General features: G+C 48.9%; 1 protein-coding gene across 1 annotated transcript in view; it reads right to left on the bottom strand.

Moving 5' to 3' along the window:
* Window positions 1-14,595, bottom strand: part of LOC129705902 (CD151 antigen-like) — a 29,024-nt gene extending 14,429 nt beyond the window's left edge. The window contains exons 1-3 of the mRNA XM_055649803.1: window positions 14,459-14,595; window positions 3,748-3,848; window positions 2,877-3,068 (exon numbers count right to left, since the gene is read on the bottom strand). Coding sequence (XP_055505778.1) covers window positions 2,877-3,068; window positions 3,748-3,831 — 276 coding nt within the window. The 5' untranslated portion in view covers window positions 3,832-3,848; window positions 14,459-14,595. The remainder of the gene's footprint in view (window positions 1-2,876; window positions 3,069-3,747; window positions 3,849-14,458) is intronic.
* Between the last annotated feature and the right edge of the window lie 5,347 nt (window positions 14,596-19,942).

The following is a 19,942-nucleotide window of genomic DNA, read 5'->3' as shown; positions in this document are numbered from 1 at the left end:
CTTGTTCAAGACTCTCTTACATAGAAACATAGAAAATAGGTGCAGGAGTAGGCCATTCGGCCCTTCGAGCCTGAACTGCCATTCAATATGATCATGGCTGATCATCCAACTCAGTATCCTGTACCTGCCTTTTCTCCATACCCCCTGATCCCTTTAGCCACAAGGGCCACATCTAACTCCCTCTTAAATATAGCCCATGAACTGGCCTCAACTACCTTCTGTGGCAGAGAATTCCAGAGATTCACCACTCTCTGTGTGAAAAATGTTTTCCTCATCTCAGTCCTAAAAGATTTCCCCCTTATCCTTAAACTGTGACCCCTTGTTCTGGACTTCCCCAACATCGGGAACAATCTTCCTGCATCTAGCCTGTCCAGCCCCTTAAGAACAAAACTCATGGTGGCAAGCAGTAAAGTTGCTGCCTTACAGCACCAGAGACCCGAGTTCAATCCCAACTACGGGTGCTGTCTGTATGGAGTTTGTACATTCTCCCCGTGACTTGCGTGGGTTTTCCCCGGGATCTCCGATTTCCTCACACTCCAAAGACATGCAGGTTTGTAAGCTGATTGGCTTGGTATAATTGTAAATTGTCCCTAGTGTGTGTAGAATAGTGTTAGTGTGTGGGGATTGCATGTCGGTGTGGAATCGGTAGCCCGAAAGGCGTTTAATCTCTAAACCAAACTAAACTAAAAATCCCAACATGGACCTTGTCAAACCCACTTGGGACTTTGTATGTTTGTATAAAGGTCACCCCTCATTCTTCAGAACTCCACTGTTCACAGACCCAAACAGTCCAGCCTCTCATGATAGGACATGCCTCTCATCTCGGTAATTAACCTGGTGAGTCTTGAGTCTTCTTTGTATGGTCTCCAAAGTTATCTCATCCTTTTTTATGTTAGGGGACCAAAACTGCACAGCATTCCAGGTGTGGCCTCGCTGACACCCTGGAGATTTACAACACAACCACCCTATTCTTAAACCTCAACCTCTATGCAATAAGTAAGTAAGTAAGTTTATTGGCCAAGTATTCACATACAAGGAATTTGCCTCAGTGCTCCGCCCACAAGTAACAACATGACATATAGTGACAGTTACGAATGACCCAGAAAACACTAAACATTAATAATAATAAAACATTAATGATAAAACACCATTGATCAAGCATGTGAACTAACAAAATACCAGATCAAAGGGTAGCTACAGATTTATGGCTGTTGAGTAGAGCAACTACTCGTGGATAAAAACTGTTTTTATGTCTGGCTGTGGCAGCTTTGACAGTCCGGAGTAGCCTTCCAGAGGGAAGTGATTCAAAGAGTTTGTGGCCAGGGTGAGAGGGGTCAGAGATGATCTTGCCCACTCGCTTCCTGGCCCTTGCAGTGTACAGTTGATCAATGGAGGGAAGGTTGCGGCCAATAACCTTCTCTGCTGATCGGACGATTCGCTGCAGCCTCCAGGTGTCATGCTTGGTGGCTGAGCCAATAAAGACTAAGATGCAGTTAGACTCAAAGTGCTGGAGTAACACAGCGGGTCAGACAGCATTTCTGGAGAAATTACAGTTTTGGAGCTTCACCCGTGTGAATTCAGTGGAGGAAGGGCAGATGAGGAACAAGGTCACGTCATCAATGGGCCAGAGAATGAATGGCCCAGGAAGGCAGTCAGTGACAGGGCAGACATTGGGCTTCTTCACTCCCTAACAAGGAGATGGCATGTAGGCTGCAGCCTGACATCAGGCTATCTATAGAAGCGCACTTCTGATTTTTAGACATTAGGACCGTGGCAATCTGACCTCACTAAGGGTAACTGAGGCTGCCATCCCATTGTCCAGGGAGAGACACCCCTGCATCCGAGCATTCCCAGACCATGTACCCACTCCCGGGCACTCTGGAAAAGGGTCCCTTCAACCACTGCTTCAGCAGGTGTAAGTGAGACATGGGAACAGGTGATGACCATCGCTACATCAGACTACACTGCTAGCGGTGGGTGGGGAGGGAGGAGGTGAGGAACCAGCACCCCAGGGTCTTGCACACTTCGGGGCTGCAGAGGGACGGAGAGACCCAGGGGGGGCGACAGGAAATCCATGATCGTTTACCACTGGGAAACACGGAACAGTAGGCTCCCCGAGAAGCAAGTGTACAGTGATTGTGTCCAGTAATAGCAGATGACTGCAGTAGCCCATTGTAATGATGTACAGCAGAGTACAGATTGAGCATGACCTCCCAGCTTGAGGTGTAATCAGCAGCTCAACAGACTGAAATATTTATCAGCTGTTTCACCCAGGCATGCACGCATGCTTGCACACACACCAAGGCTACAAACTCCAGCTTCCACTAGTTTAACTCAGTGGGCCAGACAGCATCTCTGGAGACAAGGAATAGGTGACGATTTGGGTCGAGGCGGTTCGGATCTTCAGAAGAAGGGTCTCGATCCGAAACGGCACCGTTTCTCCATAGATGCTCTCTGACCTAATGAGTTACTCCAGCATTTTGTGTCTATCTTCAATTTAAACCAGCATTTGCTGTTCCTTCCTGCACATTTCCACCAGTTTAACCCTGATAACGGTCGAGTCCCTGACATGTACGCTTCCTGGTATTGTGAGCTATAAGCTGTCAGTGCAATGTTTTTGTGCTCTTCCAGGAGAGTAGAAGTACAAGATACAGCGTTAGCTTCAAGGCAAACACTACAGACCCTCTGTGTGCAGTTTTACATAAAGGACACACACTGTAATACATGCGACAGGTGTAGGGATAACACTGGGACTGGCGCTACTCTGCTGGGTGCCCACTCCCCTGGGATCACTCTGTTGACAACCACCTGGGAGTAACATCTGGGCACGCTGGAACAATCTAGGACCAAAGACAAGGAAACAGTGAGCTCCTTACCCATTGGAGCAGGTTCTTCCTCTCCTTGAAGGTGGCACAGCAGCCGAGGATCCCGGTCAGCATGACGACAGCCCCTGCCACCACCAGGATGCAGGCCGTGGCTGCGTAGATGCTGGAGGACAGCAGGCTGATGTAGTCACTCTTTTCCGCCAGGGTCCAGATGCCAACAGCCATCACCACCACTCCCGCCAGCTGCAAGAGATGGCAGAGCATTCATTCCTGGAACAGTCCAGGGTGGACGCCCCAGTGGCCCACCCCCCACCGTGAGTGGCCCATCCCCCACCGCGAGTGGCCCATCCCCCACCGCGAGTGGCCCATCCCCCACCGCGAGTGGCCCATCCCCCACCGCGAGTGGCCCATCCCCCACCGCGAGTGGCCCACCCCCCACCGCGAGTGGCCCATCCCCCACCGCGAGTGGCCCACCCCCCACCGTGAGTGGCCCACCCCCCACCGCGAGTGGCCCACCCCCCCACCGCGAGTGGCCCACCCCCCACCGCGAGTGGCCCACCCCCCACCGCGAGTGGCCCATCCCCCACCACGCGTGGCCCATCCCCCACCACGCGTGGCCCATCCCCCACCGTGAGTGGCCCATCCCCCACCACGAGTGGCCCATCCCCCACCGCGAGTGGCCCATCCCCCCACCACGCGTGGCCCATCCCCCACCGTGAGTGGCCCATCCCCCACCACGAGTGGCCCATCCCCCCCCGCGAGTGGCCCATCCCCCACCCCAGTGGCCCACCCCCCACCACGCGTGGCCCACTCACAGCCCCCAGCTCAAGGAGTGAGACCCCAGACCTCACCCTGAGGGATAATGTGGGGCCCCAGGTTCCAAGCTCCAGAGCCCCCCCGGGCAAACAGACTGCAGCCTTACCCAGAAGAAGAAGTTGAAGATGAAGAGCAGGTACTTCAGACAGATAGTCCCGCAGGTGTCCCTCTTCTCAACGTACTCACCCATCCTGTCTCACTGTCGGTCTGTGGAAGGGACAGAGACACAGCAAGTTTACTGTCAATGACAGGCCAGCCCCAACAATTCTTCACCCTCCCTGACTAGAACATGGTTTAGCGATAACACCAGCCCGCTAAAACCTACACTCCTCACCCTGGACTAAACACACATAGGAGGGTCCCCCACACCTCAGCCTGTATCATATAGACACAGGAGGGTCCCCCACAGACATTTAGCCTGTACCGTACAGAACAGTTGGACCAGACACACCTCACACCGTACCATACAGACACAGGAGAGTCTCTCACAGACAGACACACACACACACACACATCTCACCCTGTACCATAGATCAGGATACGATGTATAGTGAAGCGGGCGTGATTTTCCTATTGTTTCTGGTACAGGGTAATGATTATGTGACCTTCCAGTGTCTAAGATACATTGTGAAACATGTGTGACTGTTCTATTGTGTACAGTGCAAAGTGAAGTGCATATGATTCTCCTATTGTTTACAGTACAGGGCAAGGTTTGTGCGATCTCCCCGTTCTGTACGGACAGGGTGAGGTGTGTCTGACCCTCCCGTGTCTGTACAGTAGGGTTAGGGGTAAATGGATGAGATGGGGTCCTTGCTTTCTCTGCACACTACAGTGGGAGAGCAGCCTGGACATTGTGGTCATTCTGCACGGCTCCTTTAGTAACTGCACGGCTCCCGTTACTAACTGCATGCCTGCCTGTTGCCCAGACCCACCCACATTCCACAGCACCACCTGTATCCACAGAGCTAACACAATCTTCAACTCCCCTGCCTTAAAAGGGCTGTGTTCCCACCACTGAGCACGAAGGCTGTGTATTGTTCAACCTCTCCCCATGGTGGCCACCTCAGATTCCAACCCCAATGGCCAGCTCCAATCCGATCTCCTTTGGCAGGAATGAGGGCGAATCACTTCACTCCGGCTCTGCGGACTCAGGTTGCTGACGAGCCCAACTTGGCACCCGACGAGCCGGCCACAGACGGGGGCAGGAGGTGCGTGAGGGTGTGGGCGGGCAGGTGTATTCCTTGTTCTGGGCATCTATCTGTGCCCGTGCAGGGCCTCAAGTTCTCATTCCCATCCCAAATGCCCCTTCTCCAGGTCCACAGGTCATGGGTCAGAGATTTCTGGGAGTCAAAGGAAATGTCGCATTTCTTGAAGGAGACTTTGAATCTTTTGATCTCTTCCCACGTCGGAGCAGGGGATAGGAGTAAACTCAGCGAGTGGATAAACAGCTAGCGAATGGAGTACAATGTGGGAAAAATGAAATTGGCTATTTTGGCAGGAGAGGTAAAAAGGTTCATTATCTAAACAATGAGGAATTGTTTGAGGTCCACCTCTTGTATAATTTGCACTAGTGCGCATATACAGCAAGTAATTAGCAAAGCTAGCAGGATCTTACTACTTATTGCAGCGAGAAATATTGTATTGTATTGTATTGTATATCTTTATTGTCATTTTCCCGAGTACTCACATACCCAAAGGAAACAAAAAAACGTTGCTCAACCAGTGTCCATTCAGTGTGCAGTAAAAATAAAACCAAAAGTGGAGGATATGCTCCATTTATTTGAACATCGGTGAAACTGCGTTTGGAGTACAGTGCACAGTAACAAGCTCCTTATTTAAGGAAGGATCTAACTCTTTGGCAGCTGATCAAAGCTGTTTTTACTGGCCTGGAGGAGGCAGAGTCCTTGAATATTTTTAGATGCTTGACAAGCAAAGGGGTGAAAGGTTGCTGCCGCGGTGTGGGAATGTGGAGTTGAGATTCCCATCAGTCCATGGTCTTACTGAATGGGAAAGCATGCACGAGAGGGGCTGAGTGGCATGCTGCGGATTCATACATCAGACACGCCCCATGTCAGAGCCCACCAACTGAGCAATCGGGACAGAAGCTGGGGTCTGAACAGATGGACAGTGTGGGGTAGAAGTTCTCTGTGGGAAGGCAGGCTCAATGCACCCATAGCCTTTATCCTTCACTCTTCCCATTGTGCCTCCAGGAGATGATAGACATGGCTGACCGCTTCCCAGGATATTCATTTGGCAGCACGGGAGAGCACAGAGGCAATGTCCCACTGCTCACATAAAACATAGAACACAGTGCAGCATAGAAACAGGCCCTTCGGCCCACACTAGCTGATCTATATCCCTTATTCCCTGCATATCCACGTAAATGCCTATTAAACCCCACTGTTGTACTACTTCCATCACCACTCCTGGCAATCCAGTCATCCACCTCTCCCTACATCAAAAACCTGCCCTGCATATCTCCATTAAACTTAGCCCCTCTCATTTTAAAATGATGTCCTCATTTTCATCCTGGGAATAACATTCAAACTGTCTATCCTTTCTGTGCCTTTTATAATTTTATATACTTCTATCAGGTCTCCCCTCAGCCTCTGATGTCCAGAGAGAAGAGTCCAAGTTTGTCCAACCTCTTCTTACAGCTAATTCCAGACGTCATTCTGCTAAATATCTTCTGCACCCTCTCCAAAGCCTCCACGTTCTTCATGGGGCGACCAGCACTCCATACAATACTTCAAATATGGCCCAACCAAAGTTCAATAAAGCTGCACCATGACTTCCTGACCCCTATACTCAAGGACCCAGCTGAAGTAGACCCAGCGTGAAACACAGTCTCGATGTCCCTTCCTCTACTCGTGTGGGCACCCACACTCGAACACAGGCGGCCACCATCACTATCCAATCCCCCGCAGTCCGTCCCCTCACCAGATGAGGCGAGGCCACTCCCCCCGTAGCTCAGGGAGGGCAGAATCCTGAGTGGCTGTGCTGGTGATGCCTGGCACAGACGTACAACTAGCTAACAGCCACTGTGCTGAGCTCCACAAAGGGCGCTTGGCTTGTGTGCAGCTGGGAGCAGCACGTGCACACCAGTGTCGGTCACCAAGGAGCACAAGGGAGCCTTCACAGCCTGAAGGAGACAATAGCCAGCTTCAGCAGAGACCACAGCCTCAGCACAGATGACTACAACTGCCGACATCACCGCATAGAAAGAGACCACCATTGCTCCCTGCACGGCACAAATCCCATGGCATTCCCAACTCCCTGGGCCCTCATTCCCCTCTGTATTTTTCCAATGCCCACAACAAAAAGAGAAAACACTCAACAAGTCAGGCAGCATCTGTGGGAAGAGAAGCAGAGATAAGGTTTGTCGAACACTTCTACCCATGGTTACATGTGTGTGACCCTGGCAGGGACATGCCCCTTCCTGCAGCCTAACAAGCTTCCTTGCTCTCCTTCCTACTTCTGACAAAAGGGTCCTTGACCTGAAACATTAACTCTGTTTCTCTTCCCACAGATGCAGCCTGACCTGATGCGTGTTTCCAATGCATACTGCTTTTGGTTTAGTTTTCCAGCACCTGTAGTTTTGATTTTCCCTTGCCCCAGCTCGGAAGGGCAGTGCTTGTCAAACTGCCATAACATTGAACAATTACTGGTAGTTTCTTCCTCTGTTGCTCATTTCAGATGTCTTTTCTCTCTGCTATTTACAGGTCCCAGTCAACCCTCGTCATTCACACCAGCCTTCACCACCCTCCCCACAGCTCTCCAACCCAAAACGTCAACTGTTCCCTCCAGAGATGCCACCTGCATTTCGAGTTGCATTTCAGATTTTCAGTAAATTGCTTTTGACTATTTGTGGCTTTTTGTGAAGCATTTGAATGGAAACAGACAGAGGTGTTGAGGCTTTGACTGTGATGAGTAACTGTGCACACTTCACTACTTCCTCTGGATTAGTTTTCCAGCACCCACTTTGAGAAAGTGTAAAAGTGTGTGTAAGCAAGCATGGCTTGCATTACCACTTACCTGTAGCCAAACCACTACACCAATCTGTCTACCACACACACGAGCATATACCCTCTTGCGCACACACAGATACACACCCTTGCACAGGCAGTCACACACCCCCTTGTACACTCAGATACATACCCCCTTGCACAGTCACCTCTCGCTCACTTACAGTCCCACACAGCACACCACTGCGGAGCCACACTGTGACTGGAGACTGCTGGTCACTGGAGAAGGCCAGGCATTATTGTTCCACTGCTTCCATCAAGGAGCCCAGCATCCCCTCTGTTGAAGACGTCACTGATCCCACCTCCACTGGCCATTCCTTTCCTCCTCCCGATCGGACAGGAAGAGGAGGAGACCATTCTGCTCCTCGACCCTGCTCCTCTATTCAGTAAGATCATGTCTGATCAGCATGTGACTACATCCACACTAACCCCACCACCCCAGTACCCATTCACTCCCTGTTATCATAAACATACACAGACATTTAAAGGCTCTACTTCCAGTATACTTTGTGGAAGAGAGTTCAAAACTCACAATCCAGAAAGACATCGGAGACACAAGAAACTGCAGATGCTGGAATCTTGAGCAAAAATCATGAAACAAAGTGCTGGTGAAACTCACCAGAGTTCCTGTTTCTCAACAGAGTTCCTCCAGCACTTTGTTTTTTTGTTTTTCCAGAAAAGATATCGCCATAGCTTTGTCGTAAATGGGTGACTTTTATTTAAACAGTGACCACTAGTTCTCGATTCTCCCAGTAGGGGAAACTTCCTCTCCACATTTACACTGCCAGGAGTCTTTGGTTCTTTTGTTTCACTCAGTTCACTGACTCTTTACTGTTGCGAGGCCAGTCCGTCCACCCTGCCTCCTGTAGATAACCTGCCCCTTACAGGTATAATTCCAGTTCAGTGTCTCATACACGTTAACACATCCAAATACAATACATTACACACATCCTCCCACTCAGAAACCACAGCTCTGTCATCTAATACCTTATGCTCATTAGCATTCAATCGGAGGCCATTTGGCCTATCAAATCCATGCCAGCTCCAAGGAGGGACAGTCCCTTTAAATAGGATGGAACTGCAGATGCTGGTTCAAACCAAAGATAGACACAAAATGCTGGAGAAACTCAGAGGGACAGGTAGTATCTCTGGAGATAAAGAATGGTTGATGTTTTGGGTCTGAAGAAAGGCCTCTACCCGAAACATTAGCTATTCCTTTTCTCCAGAGATGTTGCCTGTCCCGCTGAGATATCCAGCATTTAGTGTCCCAACAGTTCCATTATCCCTCCTTATTTCCATGGGCCTTTGCAACTTCCGCCCTCTCATATCTGCCCATCAACTCCCCTTTGATGCTTATAGCCATTGAATTACCTTTAGTGCAGGTGACCTACCAGCACACCTTTAGGATGTGGGAGGAAACCAGAGCATCCCAGATCGACATGTATGGGCCGAATGGTCTAATTCTACTCCTATCACTTATGACGTTAATTGTATACCGAACATGCAAACTCCACACAGACAGTGCTCGAGGTCAGGATGGAACCTGGGTCATTGGAACTGTGAGTCAGCAGCACTATCTCCCGCCACCCCACCTCACTAGGTTCACATTAATGGACAACAGCACTCGGCTGAGATTAATTGCAAGTAAAAGAGTCCTGGGCATTGTCTGAGCATTACATCACCTACATTGCCACACATCATTCCACATACAGTGGGTACACAAAAATGCTGGAGAAACTCAGCGGGTGCAGCAGCATCTATGGAGCGAAGGAAATAGGTGACATTTCGGGCCGAAACCCTTCGGTCTGAAGAAGGGTTTCGGCCTGAAACGTGACCTATTTCCTTCGCTCCATAGATGCTGCTGCACCCGCTGAGTTTCTCCAGCATTTTTGTGTACCTTCAATCTTCCAGCATCTGCAGTTCCTTCTTGAACACATTCCACATACTGTGACAGGCCAGGCAGCTTCTTGCTGAGGTAGTGAACGGCCTGTCACAGGCTCGATGCCAGTGCGTTACTGGTAATCTGCTGTTACAGATAGGGCCCATGATTCTGTCAATGATGTTATTATGGACAAGGCCTGACCTATCAAAACCTGAGGCCACTGCACTGTCACCAACAGTGTGGTTACAGGCAAGGACCCGTGTTGCCGTTGTTATAGCCCGTGACGGGGTCACTGAGAGTGTTACATGCACGGACCTGCGACACTGTCACAGACTGTTACAGGTGAATGCCAGCTTGCAGATACAGGTTAGGACCAATGCTGCCGTTTCTTACCAAACTGCACCACAACATGAAATGCAACCAATGGGGTTGATTGGTAGGTGGATGGAGTAAGTGACAAAGGCTAGAAGTGAAATGGGTGTCAGATATGGAGAGAAGAGGAGTGAAATGTAAAGTCGGATGAATGATATGCTTGGAAGGAGACGGGAGGGGAAAAGGGGGGGGAGATAAAAGCGAAATGGAGACGAGTGCCCAAAGGAGTAGGGTGTTGGGGTGGTGGGAGATTGTGGGTGAAGGGTGTGCCCTGGAGTGGAGACCACAAGAAAGAGAGTGTATATTTATTTCCAGTCTACCCTCTCCTCATGATCAAGCTACTACATCCCAGGCAGCATCCCAGTGATTCTCCTCTCCAGAGCTATTACATCCTTCCTATACCTCGGTGACGTGGAATATCCCATGGGGGAGTCAGCTGTCATTATTACAGTCAGGGACGGGGTCTTGTAATGGGTTCTCTAACAAGCCCGTGAAGTCGCAAGAGCGAGGGCGTATGTCCACACCCGTCCTTGCTACAACTCAGGGTTCTGGTTTGTCCATTCCCCATGGACTCGAGGAATACTTGGAATGGGTGTAATTTCCCACGCCGTGCTTTCAGTGGTTCAACAGTGAAGGGTGAGAGTGGTTTGCATTTAAAGAGACAGTGCCTGGAGAACCTGTGTGCCAACATTGCACTTAGATGTAGATGGATCACCAGTGTCTCCGACAGTTCTGTTCTCCCCCCTCCCCCCCAGATGGGACAAAGATAGAGTTCCCTCGTCCTCAGCTTCAACCCACCGGCCTCCCCCCCAGATGGGACAAAGATAGAGTTCCCTCGTCCTCAGTTTCAACCCACCGGCCTCTGCATCGAACACATCATTCTCGGAAAGTTTCACAACTTCAAAGTGATCGCACCACCAGTCACATCTTCCCATCTCACTCCTTTCTGCTTTCCATTGGGAACACTCGGTTCGCTCCTTCCCAGCTAACCCACTCCCTCCCCAGCTACTTAGCCCTGCACCACAAGAGATGTAACACCCTACATCTCTTTCTCCCAGATTCACCCTCATCTGTATGCACCTATCTACCCAAGGGCGGCACGGTGGCGCAGCGGTGGAGTTGTTGCCTTACAGCGCCGGAGACCCGGCTGTCTGTACGGAGTTTGTACATTCTCCCCGTGACCTGCGTGGGTTTTATCCAAGTTCTTCAGTTTCCTCCCACACTCCAAAGACGTGCAGGTTTGTAGGTAAATTGGCTTGGTATAAGTGTAAAATTGTCCCTGGTGTGTGTAGGATAGTGTTGGTGTGCGGGGATCGCTGATCGACCGGTATGGGCTCTGTTTCCGCACTGTATCTCTAAACTAAACTAAATCACTTGCCAGGTTTAATCCCGCCTCCACCTCCCTTTGTCAGCTTCCTCTCCCCCCCCCCCCCCCCCCCCCCCCCCACCCACTCCCCCCCAATACAATCAGTCTGAAGAAAGGTCTTGTCCTGAGATCTCATCTGACCATTCCCTCCACCTGACCTGCTGACAACATCTTGAGTTTCTTGTGTCTCCATTTGGAAGCTTTTTGTCCACAGTCTGGTGTGAGGGAGAGCAGGGGAGGGATGGGAAAATGTGCCAGCAGAGAGTCACAGCACAGATTTACTACCATATACTGAACTAGCCTTGCTTTCACATATTTTTATCCAATTAAATTGATGTTCAACAGGACTTGGCTGCAAGAGGACTTGGCAACAAAAATGTAACTGAAATAGATGCCGGCTGATTCCCCACACTCCTGAATGAGTATGTGAACTGTCAGTTTCACCTCTAGCCATAGGTGATCACTTGCTCAGCAGTTGACTCAGACACCCAGACTCCATGTTTTGGTTAAAGGCACTGAGGCAGACAAGGCATCAGCAGGCTAAGTATCCACATCAACCCACAGGGAATTAGTAAACCGTGCCTTTATCAAACCACACGTCTGGGATGGGCACATTGTCTGTCAGGAGAAGGTTGGTCAGGCTGGGTTTGCATCTGCAGGAGTTTAAAAGAGAGAGAGGGGACTTGATTGAAACGTGAAAGATCTTGAAGAGTCTTGATGGGGTTCTGTGCAGACAGCTAAAATCAGAGGGCAGAGGTTCAAGGTGAGGGGTAGGAGCTTCAAGGCAGATCTGAGGAAAGATTATTCTCAAACAGAGAGGGTGGTTGGAACCTGGAACGCACTGTGTGAGTGAGTGAGTGGTGGAGGATGATACTCTCACATCATGGAACAAGTATTCATCTGAGCACTGGAATCAATAAGTTATTGGTAGCCATAGATCAAGCCAGTAAATTGGATTAGTATAGCTAGGCGCTGTTTTGGATATAACTGGCCAAACGGCCTGTTTCTCTGCTGTATACTTTATGACTAACCGAAAACTAGGAATCACTGTAAAAATAAGACAGAGGTGAGGTTCCCCACCCACCCCCCCTCTCCAATGCACCATAGAAAGAATCCTATCAAGATGCATCACTGCTGGGTTTGGCAACTGCTCTGTCCAAGACCTTTTGTATATCTTTATTCTGAATAATATTATAGAGTCATACAGCTGGAAACAGTCCCCTTTGTCTAAATCATCCAGGCAACCCCCCCCCCCCCACTCCCCCCCCCCCCCCCCCCCCCCCCCCCCCCCCCCCCCCCCCCCCATCACACCTCTCATTCTCTCTTTTGTACCTTTTCCATCAGACAAATCATACAAAAGCAAATAAGTACATGCATCAGCTTTGCGAACAGCCCTTCCCCATGCTTATCACTTGACTGGACCTTTCATAAGATAAAGACGTACTTCCGACCTACTAATCTACCATGATGCAGCCCTTGCACTTTTTTTAAAAATTACCTGCACTTTCTCTGTAGTTATAACATCATATTCGACACGGTTTCCTTTCTCTTTTTGCATGGTGGCATGCACTAATTTATGGTATGGATAGCAAGCAAGACACTGTATCTTAATAAGTAATATTAACTTATTGGCAGCTGGAGAATGTTTGAGGAACCAAGTGGACTCTACCTGTTCCTAAATGCAAGCTTGTGTATTAGTCCCAGCTCAGCAAGCAAATGTGCATCATGTTTGCGACTGCCCCGTTGTACAGTCAGTGTAGCGTTCTCAATTATTTTATGATGAGGTAGAATCATGAGATCAAAGATTAATCAAACTCAACAATTCATAACACCCCAAATCACTCAGTGGATTTCTTTGCTAAAAACTGAATCCCAGGACAGTACAGAGGCCTGCTCCTTGGAAACGATGATGCCCCAGAAACACACCAGCAGATACACACCACCACCTCCATCCCACACCTGCAACACCCTAGTCTTCATGTGCAACGTAAGCAGAGTGATAGGGGAAGTGAATGAGCGGGTACGGAAGGGAACACAAATTATTTCTGGGAAAATACTTTATATATTTAACAGTACTAAACCCCCAGACAAGCCTGCCCATTAGCATCAATATTTGTCCATCTGAGATGGTTGCTCTGTGCCAGATAACACCATCTGATGAGGGGCATCTAAACAAAGACACGGACAACAGATACAAATGACACTACTACTACTACTACTTTCAACAGTTACACAGAGGATAAAACACCATCAATCAGTCCCAGTTAGCACCACAGTGATGGACATTGCACAACCTCTCCTCTGGGCAGCATCTCCAGACTGCATCCTCCAAAACACACCACCGCTCGTCCCAAATGTAATCATCTGGTTCTATGGGCCGAAACACACTGCAAACAAGGATTCATGACCAAACAGGTCAAGGCGAATCTCCCATCAGAGCCTTAACAAAGCAAGGAGCTGGACAAGTACCAAAGAGACAGCGTGTCTATGGGAAGGGGGGGGGGGGGGGGGGGGGAGCCAGTTTGGTCTTAGTCCATGGCCTTCCCCAGTACCGTGGCTGTATGAGAAAGAGCCTGTGATCCCAACAGCATGGTTAGGCTGTGGGATTAATGGCCACCGACTGACCATCATTCGCGCCCTGTGACCAGGTGTGTGGACATTTAATTCTGCTGGCGAAGACCAACACACTACTTGGTCTCAGCACCGCCTCACAGAGCCTACGGCTTGGAGTTAGGGGGCTCCAAGACTCCAATGAACTTCCAGAATGTCGGGGTCACACAGCACAACACAACACAACACAGCACCAGCACAAACACAACACTACTGCTGGTCAGGGAGTACAAATGGCAGTTTCTCCTGAGCAAAGCTCCACACACTGATACACTGACTCGTTCCATCAATGCACTCAGGATCCCACAGCCAAGTTTAAATGCTGCCAGTACACAGCAAGATCCGACAACACTCCCGCCAGTACAGAGCAGGATCACACACACAGCGCCCGCAGAAACACAGCGGTTTCTGCCAGCACACAACAGGATCCCCACCACCCAGCAACAAATGGAAGCTCGGACTTTCTCGTCGGCCGATTAAAGTTGGGATCCTCGGCTGCGGACTTGGTGAAACTTCCCTCCCCGGCCCGGACCGGCCCCAACGCCTGCCCCGCGGCTCTCACCCTCACTGCTGTCCGCTCACACGCTGCTCTTGCCCCGGGGCCGCTGCGAAACTGACTGGGCGGAATGCGAGGCGAGTGACAAAGGAGAGGAAGCCCTGCCCCCTGAGGGCGGATCCCAGCGCCGGAGCAGCCCCGGCCCCAGCCCCAGCCCCAGCCGACGCCGCACGTCCGCGGGGCGGGCAGAGCGGGGAGGGCGCGGGGTGGGGGGTTCGCCCCTGCTGCTCCGGTCCTGGAACCCCGGGTCCATCCTGCCCCTTATATGTCAAAAATAAACTTTATTTATCAAAAAAATGCCCAAACCACAAAAGTACAAAATGGGTTTCTACTAAAAACACTAAACGGGTCTGAAGAAGGGCCTCGACCCGAAACGTCACCCATTCCCTCTCTCCGGAGATGCTGCCTGTCCCGCAGAGTTACTCCAGCATTTTGTGTCTATCTTCGGTTTAAACCAGCATCTGCAATTTCTTCCCACACGTTCTTTATATTCATAGCGTAGTTCAATCCATGCACTCATGGTGTAGGAAGGAACTGCAGATGCTGGTTTAAACCGAAGATAGACACAAAAGCTGGAGTAACTCAGCGGCACACGCAGCATTTCTGGGAGAGAAGGAATGGGTGACGTTTCGGGTCGAGACCGTACATTAATTGTTGTTCACTCTGTACATCCATAATGTCATCCAGTCTGTACATTCGCAGTGTTCCCCAGTCTATAATGTCATCGTCTTCAACTCTATACATTCAATGTTGACCGGACCATTCATATTTCATAGTGCCGCCCAGTCAAAACGTTCAATATTGTGCATTCTATGCATTGATAGAATCGAGCATACATTCATAATATTGTCTACTCTACATTCATCATGTTACCCAGCCTATACATTCATAACGCCGTCAATACATTGGTAACGTCTTCCAGCCTATACATTGACAACACTAAGTCTATACATTCATGGTGTCATCTAATCTATGCATTTATAGTCATCAGCCTCTGTATTCCAAACATCCAGTCTGTACATTTACAGTTGTTTAAGAAGGAACTCCAGATGCTGGAAATCAAAGGTAGACAAAAATGCTGGAGAAACTCAGCGGGTGCAGCAGCATCTATGGAGCGAAGGAAACAAGCAACGTTTCGGGCTGAAACCCTTCTTCAGACTGTTTCAGCCCGAAATGTTACCTATTTCCATCGCTCCACTGATGATGCTGCACCCGCTGAGATTCTCCAGCATTTTTGTCTACCTTTGTACATTTACAGTGTTCTCCATACCATATATTCATGGCATTGCTCAGCCTGTACATTCACTGTGTTGTCCAGTCTATGCATTCATTGTATTGTCTGCACATTAATAGTCATAGAGTGATACAGTGTGGAAACAGGCCCTTCGGCCCAACTTGCCCACACCGGCCAAGCTGTCCCAGCTGCATCAATCCCACCTGCTCGCATTTGGTCCATATCCCTCCAAACCTGTCCTATCCATGTACCTGTCAAATTGTTTCTTAAATGTTGGGATTGTTAGTACCTGCCTCAACTACCTCCTCTGGCAGCTTGTTCCATACACCCACCACCCTTTGTGTGAAAAATTTATCCTTCAGATTCCTATTAAATCTTTTCCCTGTCACCTTAAACCTATATGCTCTGGTCGTCGATTCACCTCCACTGGGCAAGAGACCTTATGCATCCACCTGATCTATTTCTCTCATGATGTTATACACATTTGTGGCATTATCAAGTTGGTACATTCTATGTACAAAGCACCAAAGCCATTCAGGTGATGTGTTTGAACAATATACGTTCAAGTATTTGGAGAGCTGTGTAATAGCTCCCAGACCCCTCACAGTTCAGTGGTGGCAGGCCTTCAGATCACTGTTCATTCCCACAAAGCCTTGTAGAGGCTGTGCCAAACTGCAGTGCTTCCCCTTCACACATGCTCCTGCAGCCTGTGATGCTGAAAGAGTTTGTGGAGAGGGGCTTGGGGCTAGGGGGGTGGGGTGCCTCCCTATCCTGGGCACAGTGGGCAGAAGCCAGGAAATGTCATCAAAGTTCAACTGCTTCGAGATCTTCCCAATCACCACCAGAACTTTCTAAGCAGGGCTTGGACATTTGGTCATCACCAATAAAGTCCGTAAGTGTCACAGTCTGCCCTCTCCTCATTCTCATCCACTTCACCTCCCGGTACTTTTCCACCGGTCCCTCCTTCTCCTCACCTGCCTGCCTGCCACTCCCCTCTCATCAGCCCACCTCTCATCAGCCCAACTCTCCTCACCTGTTGCACTCAGTTGCCTATTAACCCGGTATATAGACTCTCCTCACCGTTCACACAGTGCCAGATTGTTCTCTGCATTCATGCAAGACTCTCCAGCGATTTCCCGACTGCCTACACGGATTCGAACCTGCCTGCCCCTGACCATTCCGTCCTGTCGTCTTCCCGGATATCACCTCAGCCTTCTGTCCCCGACCACGGCCTTTGTCCCGTACCTCCTGGTTTCTGTCTGCCTCTCTCCTGGGCTGTTTGGTGAATCCCTGCAACGGCTCCTCGACTTCCTGCCTGGCTTTGACTCTCCTTTCGTCTGTCCCTCGCTGGTTTGTTTGCATCGTGTGTTGGATCTCCTGGTTACCGGACCTTCCGCTACCCCGACTACATCTCCTGCCTGCCCCTCTTCAGAACCATCGCTCAATCCTGAGCCTCTGCGTGAGTACGGTGTACCCATTCTTGTGTTACTACTCTGTGTTACAGTATCGTAATAAAGTTCATTACCAATTATACCTGCCTGATTCTGTGCTGCTATTGGGTCCAAGCTATACCCATTACAGCAAGAGATACTCGCAATAAAACGGCTACCTAAAATATTACTTTCACTAAATTTCAATGCTAAAAATCCATGCCAACGATAAAGGCAAGCCCTGTGGAATTTGCTCTGAGAATGGTGCTAAGGGTTCCTATTTGTGATACGCCCTGGCAGTGATGCTGCAGGGATGAGGACATTTTAAAAATAGGTAAATAGATGTTGGTGATGATATGACAGGAAGAGGCAATTTTGTCAATGAAATTATTTTGGCACAATAGCCTATCTGGATATTGAAACTGAGGTTTGATGCATCTCTCGTGCGAAGTGTTGTCTTTAATAAGCAACACATCACTACTTATTGTTGTTACAGCTAAAAATAAGTGGTGCTAAAAGAAAAATTTTAAATTCAAATATTCAAACCCTTCTATCAACAAAAAAACAGCAAAGCGTAGACAGATGTGCAGGTTTAATTTTGTTGTTACTTTGATGTAATGAGTGCATACTGTATGTCAGGCTTCTACTCCATGCTACATATTGTGAACTGATTGCATAACCTTATTAATCACCAGGAACATTGGACTTAGTCTCCCACTGTGTCCAATCACTTGGAGATTTCCAAATGGAAATCCCTGTTCAGAGATCAGAGGAGAATGGAATTGCATGGCAAGATAAAATGGCATGTGGCAAAGGGGGTAAGTGCCTTCAAGAATTGTGGCTGGGCGTGACTGACGCTGAAGAAAAGAGCGTCTCATCCAAAAAGTAAGCAAAAGAATGGGATTAATGAGAAGAATGTTTGGATAAAGAATGTGTGGCTAGAGAATGCGTGGTATATGATGGAGTCGGGCTGGAATGCTGAGCTTGTGGGAGGGGACAAGGCACAGGATAGTTGACAGCTCAGCAGAACTGTAAACCAATCAGTAAGAACACAACTATTTTATATTTCCTTACAATGTAGAAGGAGGCCTTTCGACCAATTGAGTCAATATCGGCTCTCATTTCGCTGCCAATTTTCCTGTAACCTATTCCCCCCCCACATTTTCATCAACCGCCCAAGATTCTGCACACTAGGAGCAATGTATAGTGGCCAATTATTCTACCAACTCGCATGTCTTGGGGATGTGGGAGGAAACCGGAGCACCCAGAGGAAACATGGCGGCATGGAGAATGTTCAAACTCCACACAGACTCCTGCCTTTGTGGAGTTTGCATGTTCTCAAGGTCAGGATTGAATGTGGGTCCTTGGTGCTCTGAAGCAGCAGTGCTACCTGTTGCACCATTGTGTTCACCTGTATGGAGATGCTTCACTGTGTAATTGCCAGACCGCATCTGCTGCTTTGGAGTGGGGATCAGCAAGGTCATCCAAGAAGGTATTGGGGCTTAGATGCTTGAAGCAGAACAAGTTGCAGGGAATTATCTTGTGTTCTCCAGAGCAAGGGAGCTTGAGGTGGCGATCTGACCAAGGTGTTTAAAATGAAAGATGTGAAGCAGGGAAGCAGCTTTCTCTGGTCGGGAGCAATGAGCAATGGAGGGAGTAATCTTGGTAGCAGAGCCAGGAGTGACAACACTTAAGGGATCTGGCCGTGACATGACCAAATAAAGTGTCCTGTATCGATGAGCAGTGGCACAGCAGTTAGCACTGCCACTCACAGATTGAGGGACCCAAGTTCAATCCTAATTTGTGGGTTTAGTCAGTGTGGAGTTTGCATGTTCTGTCTGTGATTTCCTCAAACATCCCAAAGAGGTGGGGTGATAGGTTAATTGACTACCATAAATTTGCTCTGGGATCAGTATTCCACACAGTAGATAGGTCCAATTTGAAATTTTCTCTCTTAAAAAAGTATTCGATCTACTTTCTGCATAAAACATGAGCTTCATGTGACTAAGCACCGCCCCAATGCCATCTATAAATTTGCATCCGACACCACTGCTGTTGGCAACCCCCGGGTGGCATGTCAGTCTACAGGAGAGGGAAGGAACCACCTGGTTGAGTGGTGTCACAACAAGAACCTCTCGCCCACCCTCAACAAAACCAGGCAACTAATTAGTGACTTCAAAAAATGGACCACACACACCAATTTGCTGGTGGGTTAGCAGTGGGGAGATGCACAGCCTCAAATTCCTGTGTGTGAACACTTGAATGAATGATACTTTATTATCACATGTGACACGTCACAGTGAGATTCCTTGTATTGCATACACAAGGTAATAATAATAATAATAATAATAATAATAATTGTATTTATAAAAACAAACATAGCTGCAACAAAGTGCTGTACATCACTAATCATTGACAAAAAAGTTAATACACACCAAAAATAACATCAAAAGAAATAGTAGGAAAAGACATGTAAAATAAAGAAACATCAAAAACACCACAAACAGAAGCAAAGCCTCAGGCATGGTCAAAAGCCAGGGAGTACAAATGTGTTTTAACACTGGATTTGAAGATGGACAGTGAGGGGGCCTGTCTGATGTGCAACGGCAGGGTATGCAAAGAGTCGCCACATGTCGGCCGTCGACAAATCCATGACCTGTCCTGGGCCCAGCATATTGATGCACCAACACCTCTGCCCACTGTACGAGCTAATTCAAGAGTTCTCCCGCGTTTCCTCTGATTCGAACTCGGAGAATTACGGTAATAACCGCTCGTAGGTACTCGGGGTTCTCGTGGACATTTTTCAACATGTTGAAAAATCTTCAC

The sequence above is a fragment of the Leucoraja erinacea genome, chromosome 18, assembly GCF_028641065.1.
Source record: "Leucoraja erinacea ecotype New England chromosome 18, Leri_hhj_1, whole genome shotgun sequence".
Lineage (NCBI taxonomy): Eukaryota > Metazoa > Chordata > Chondrichthyes > Rajiformes > Rajidae > Leucoraja > Leucoraja erinaceus.
The sequence above is the reverse complement of the archived record's forward strand: the minus strand, read 5'-3'. Positions and strand labels throughout refer to the sequence as shown.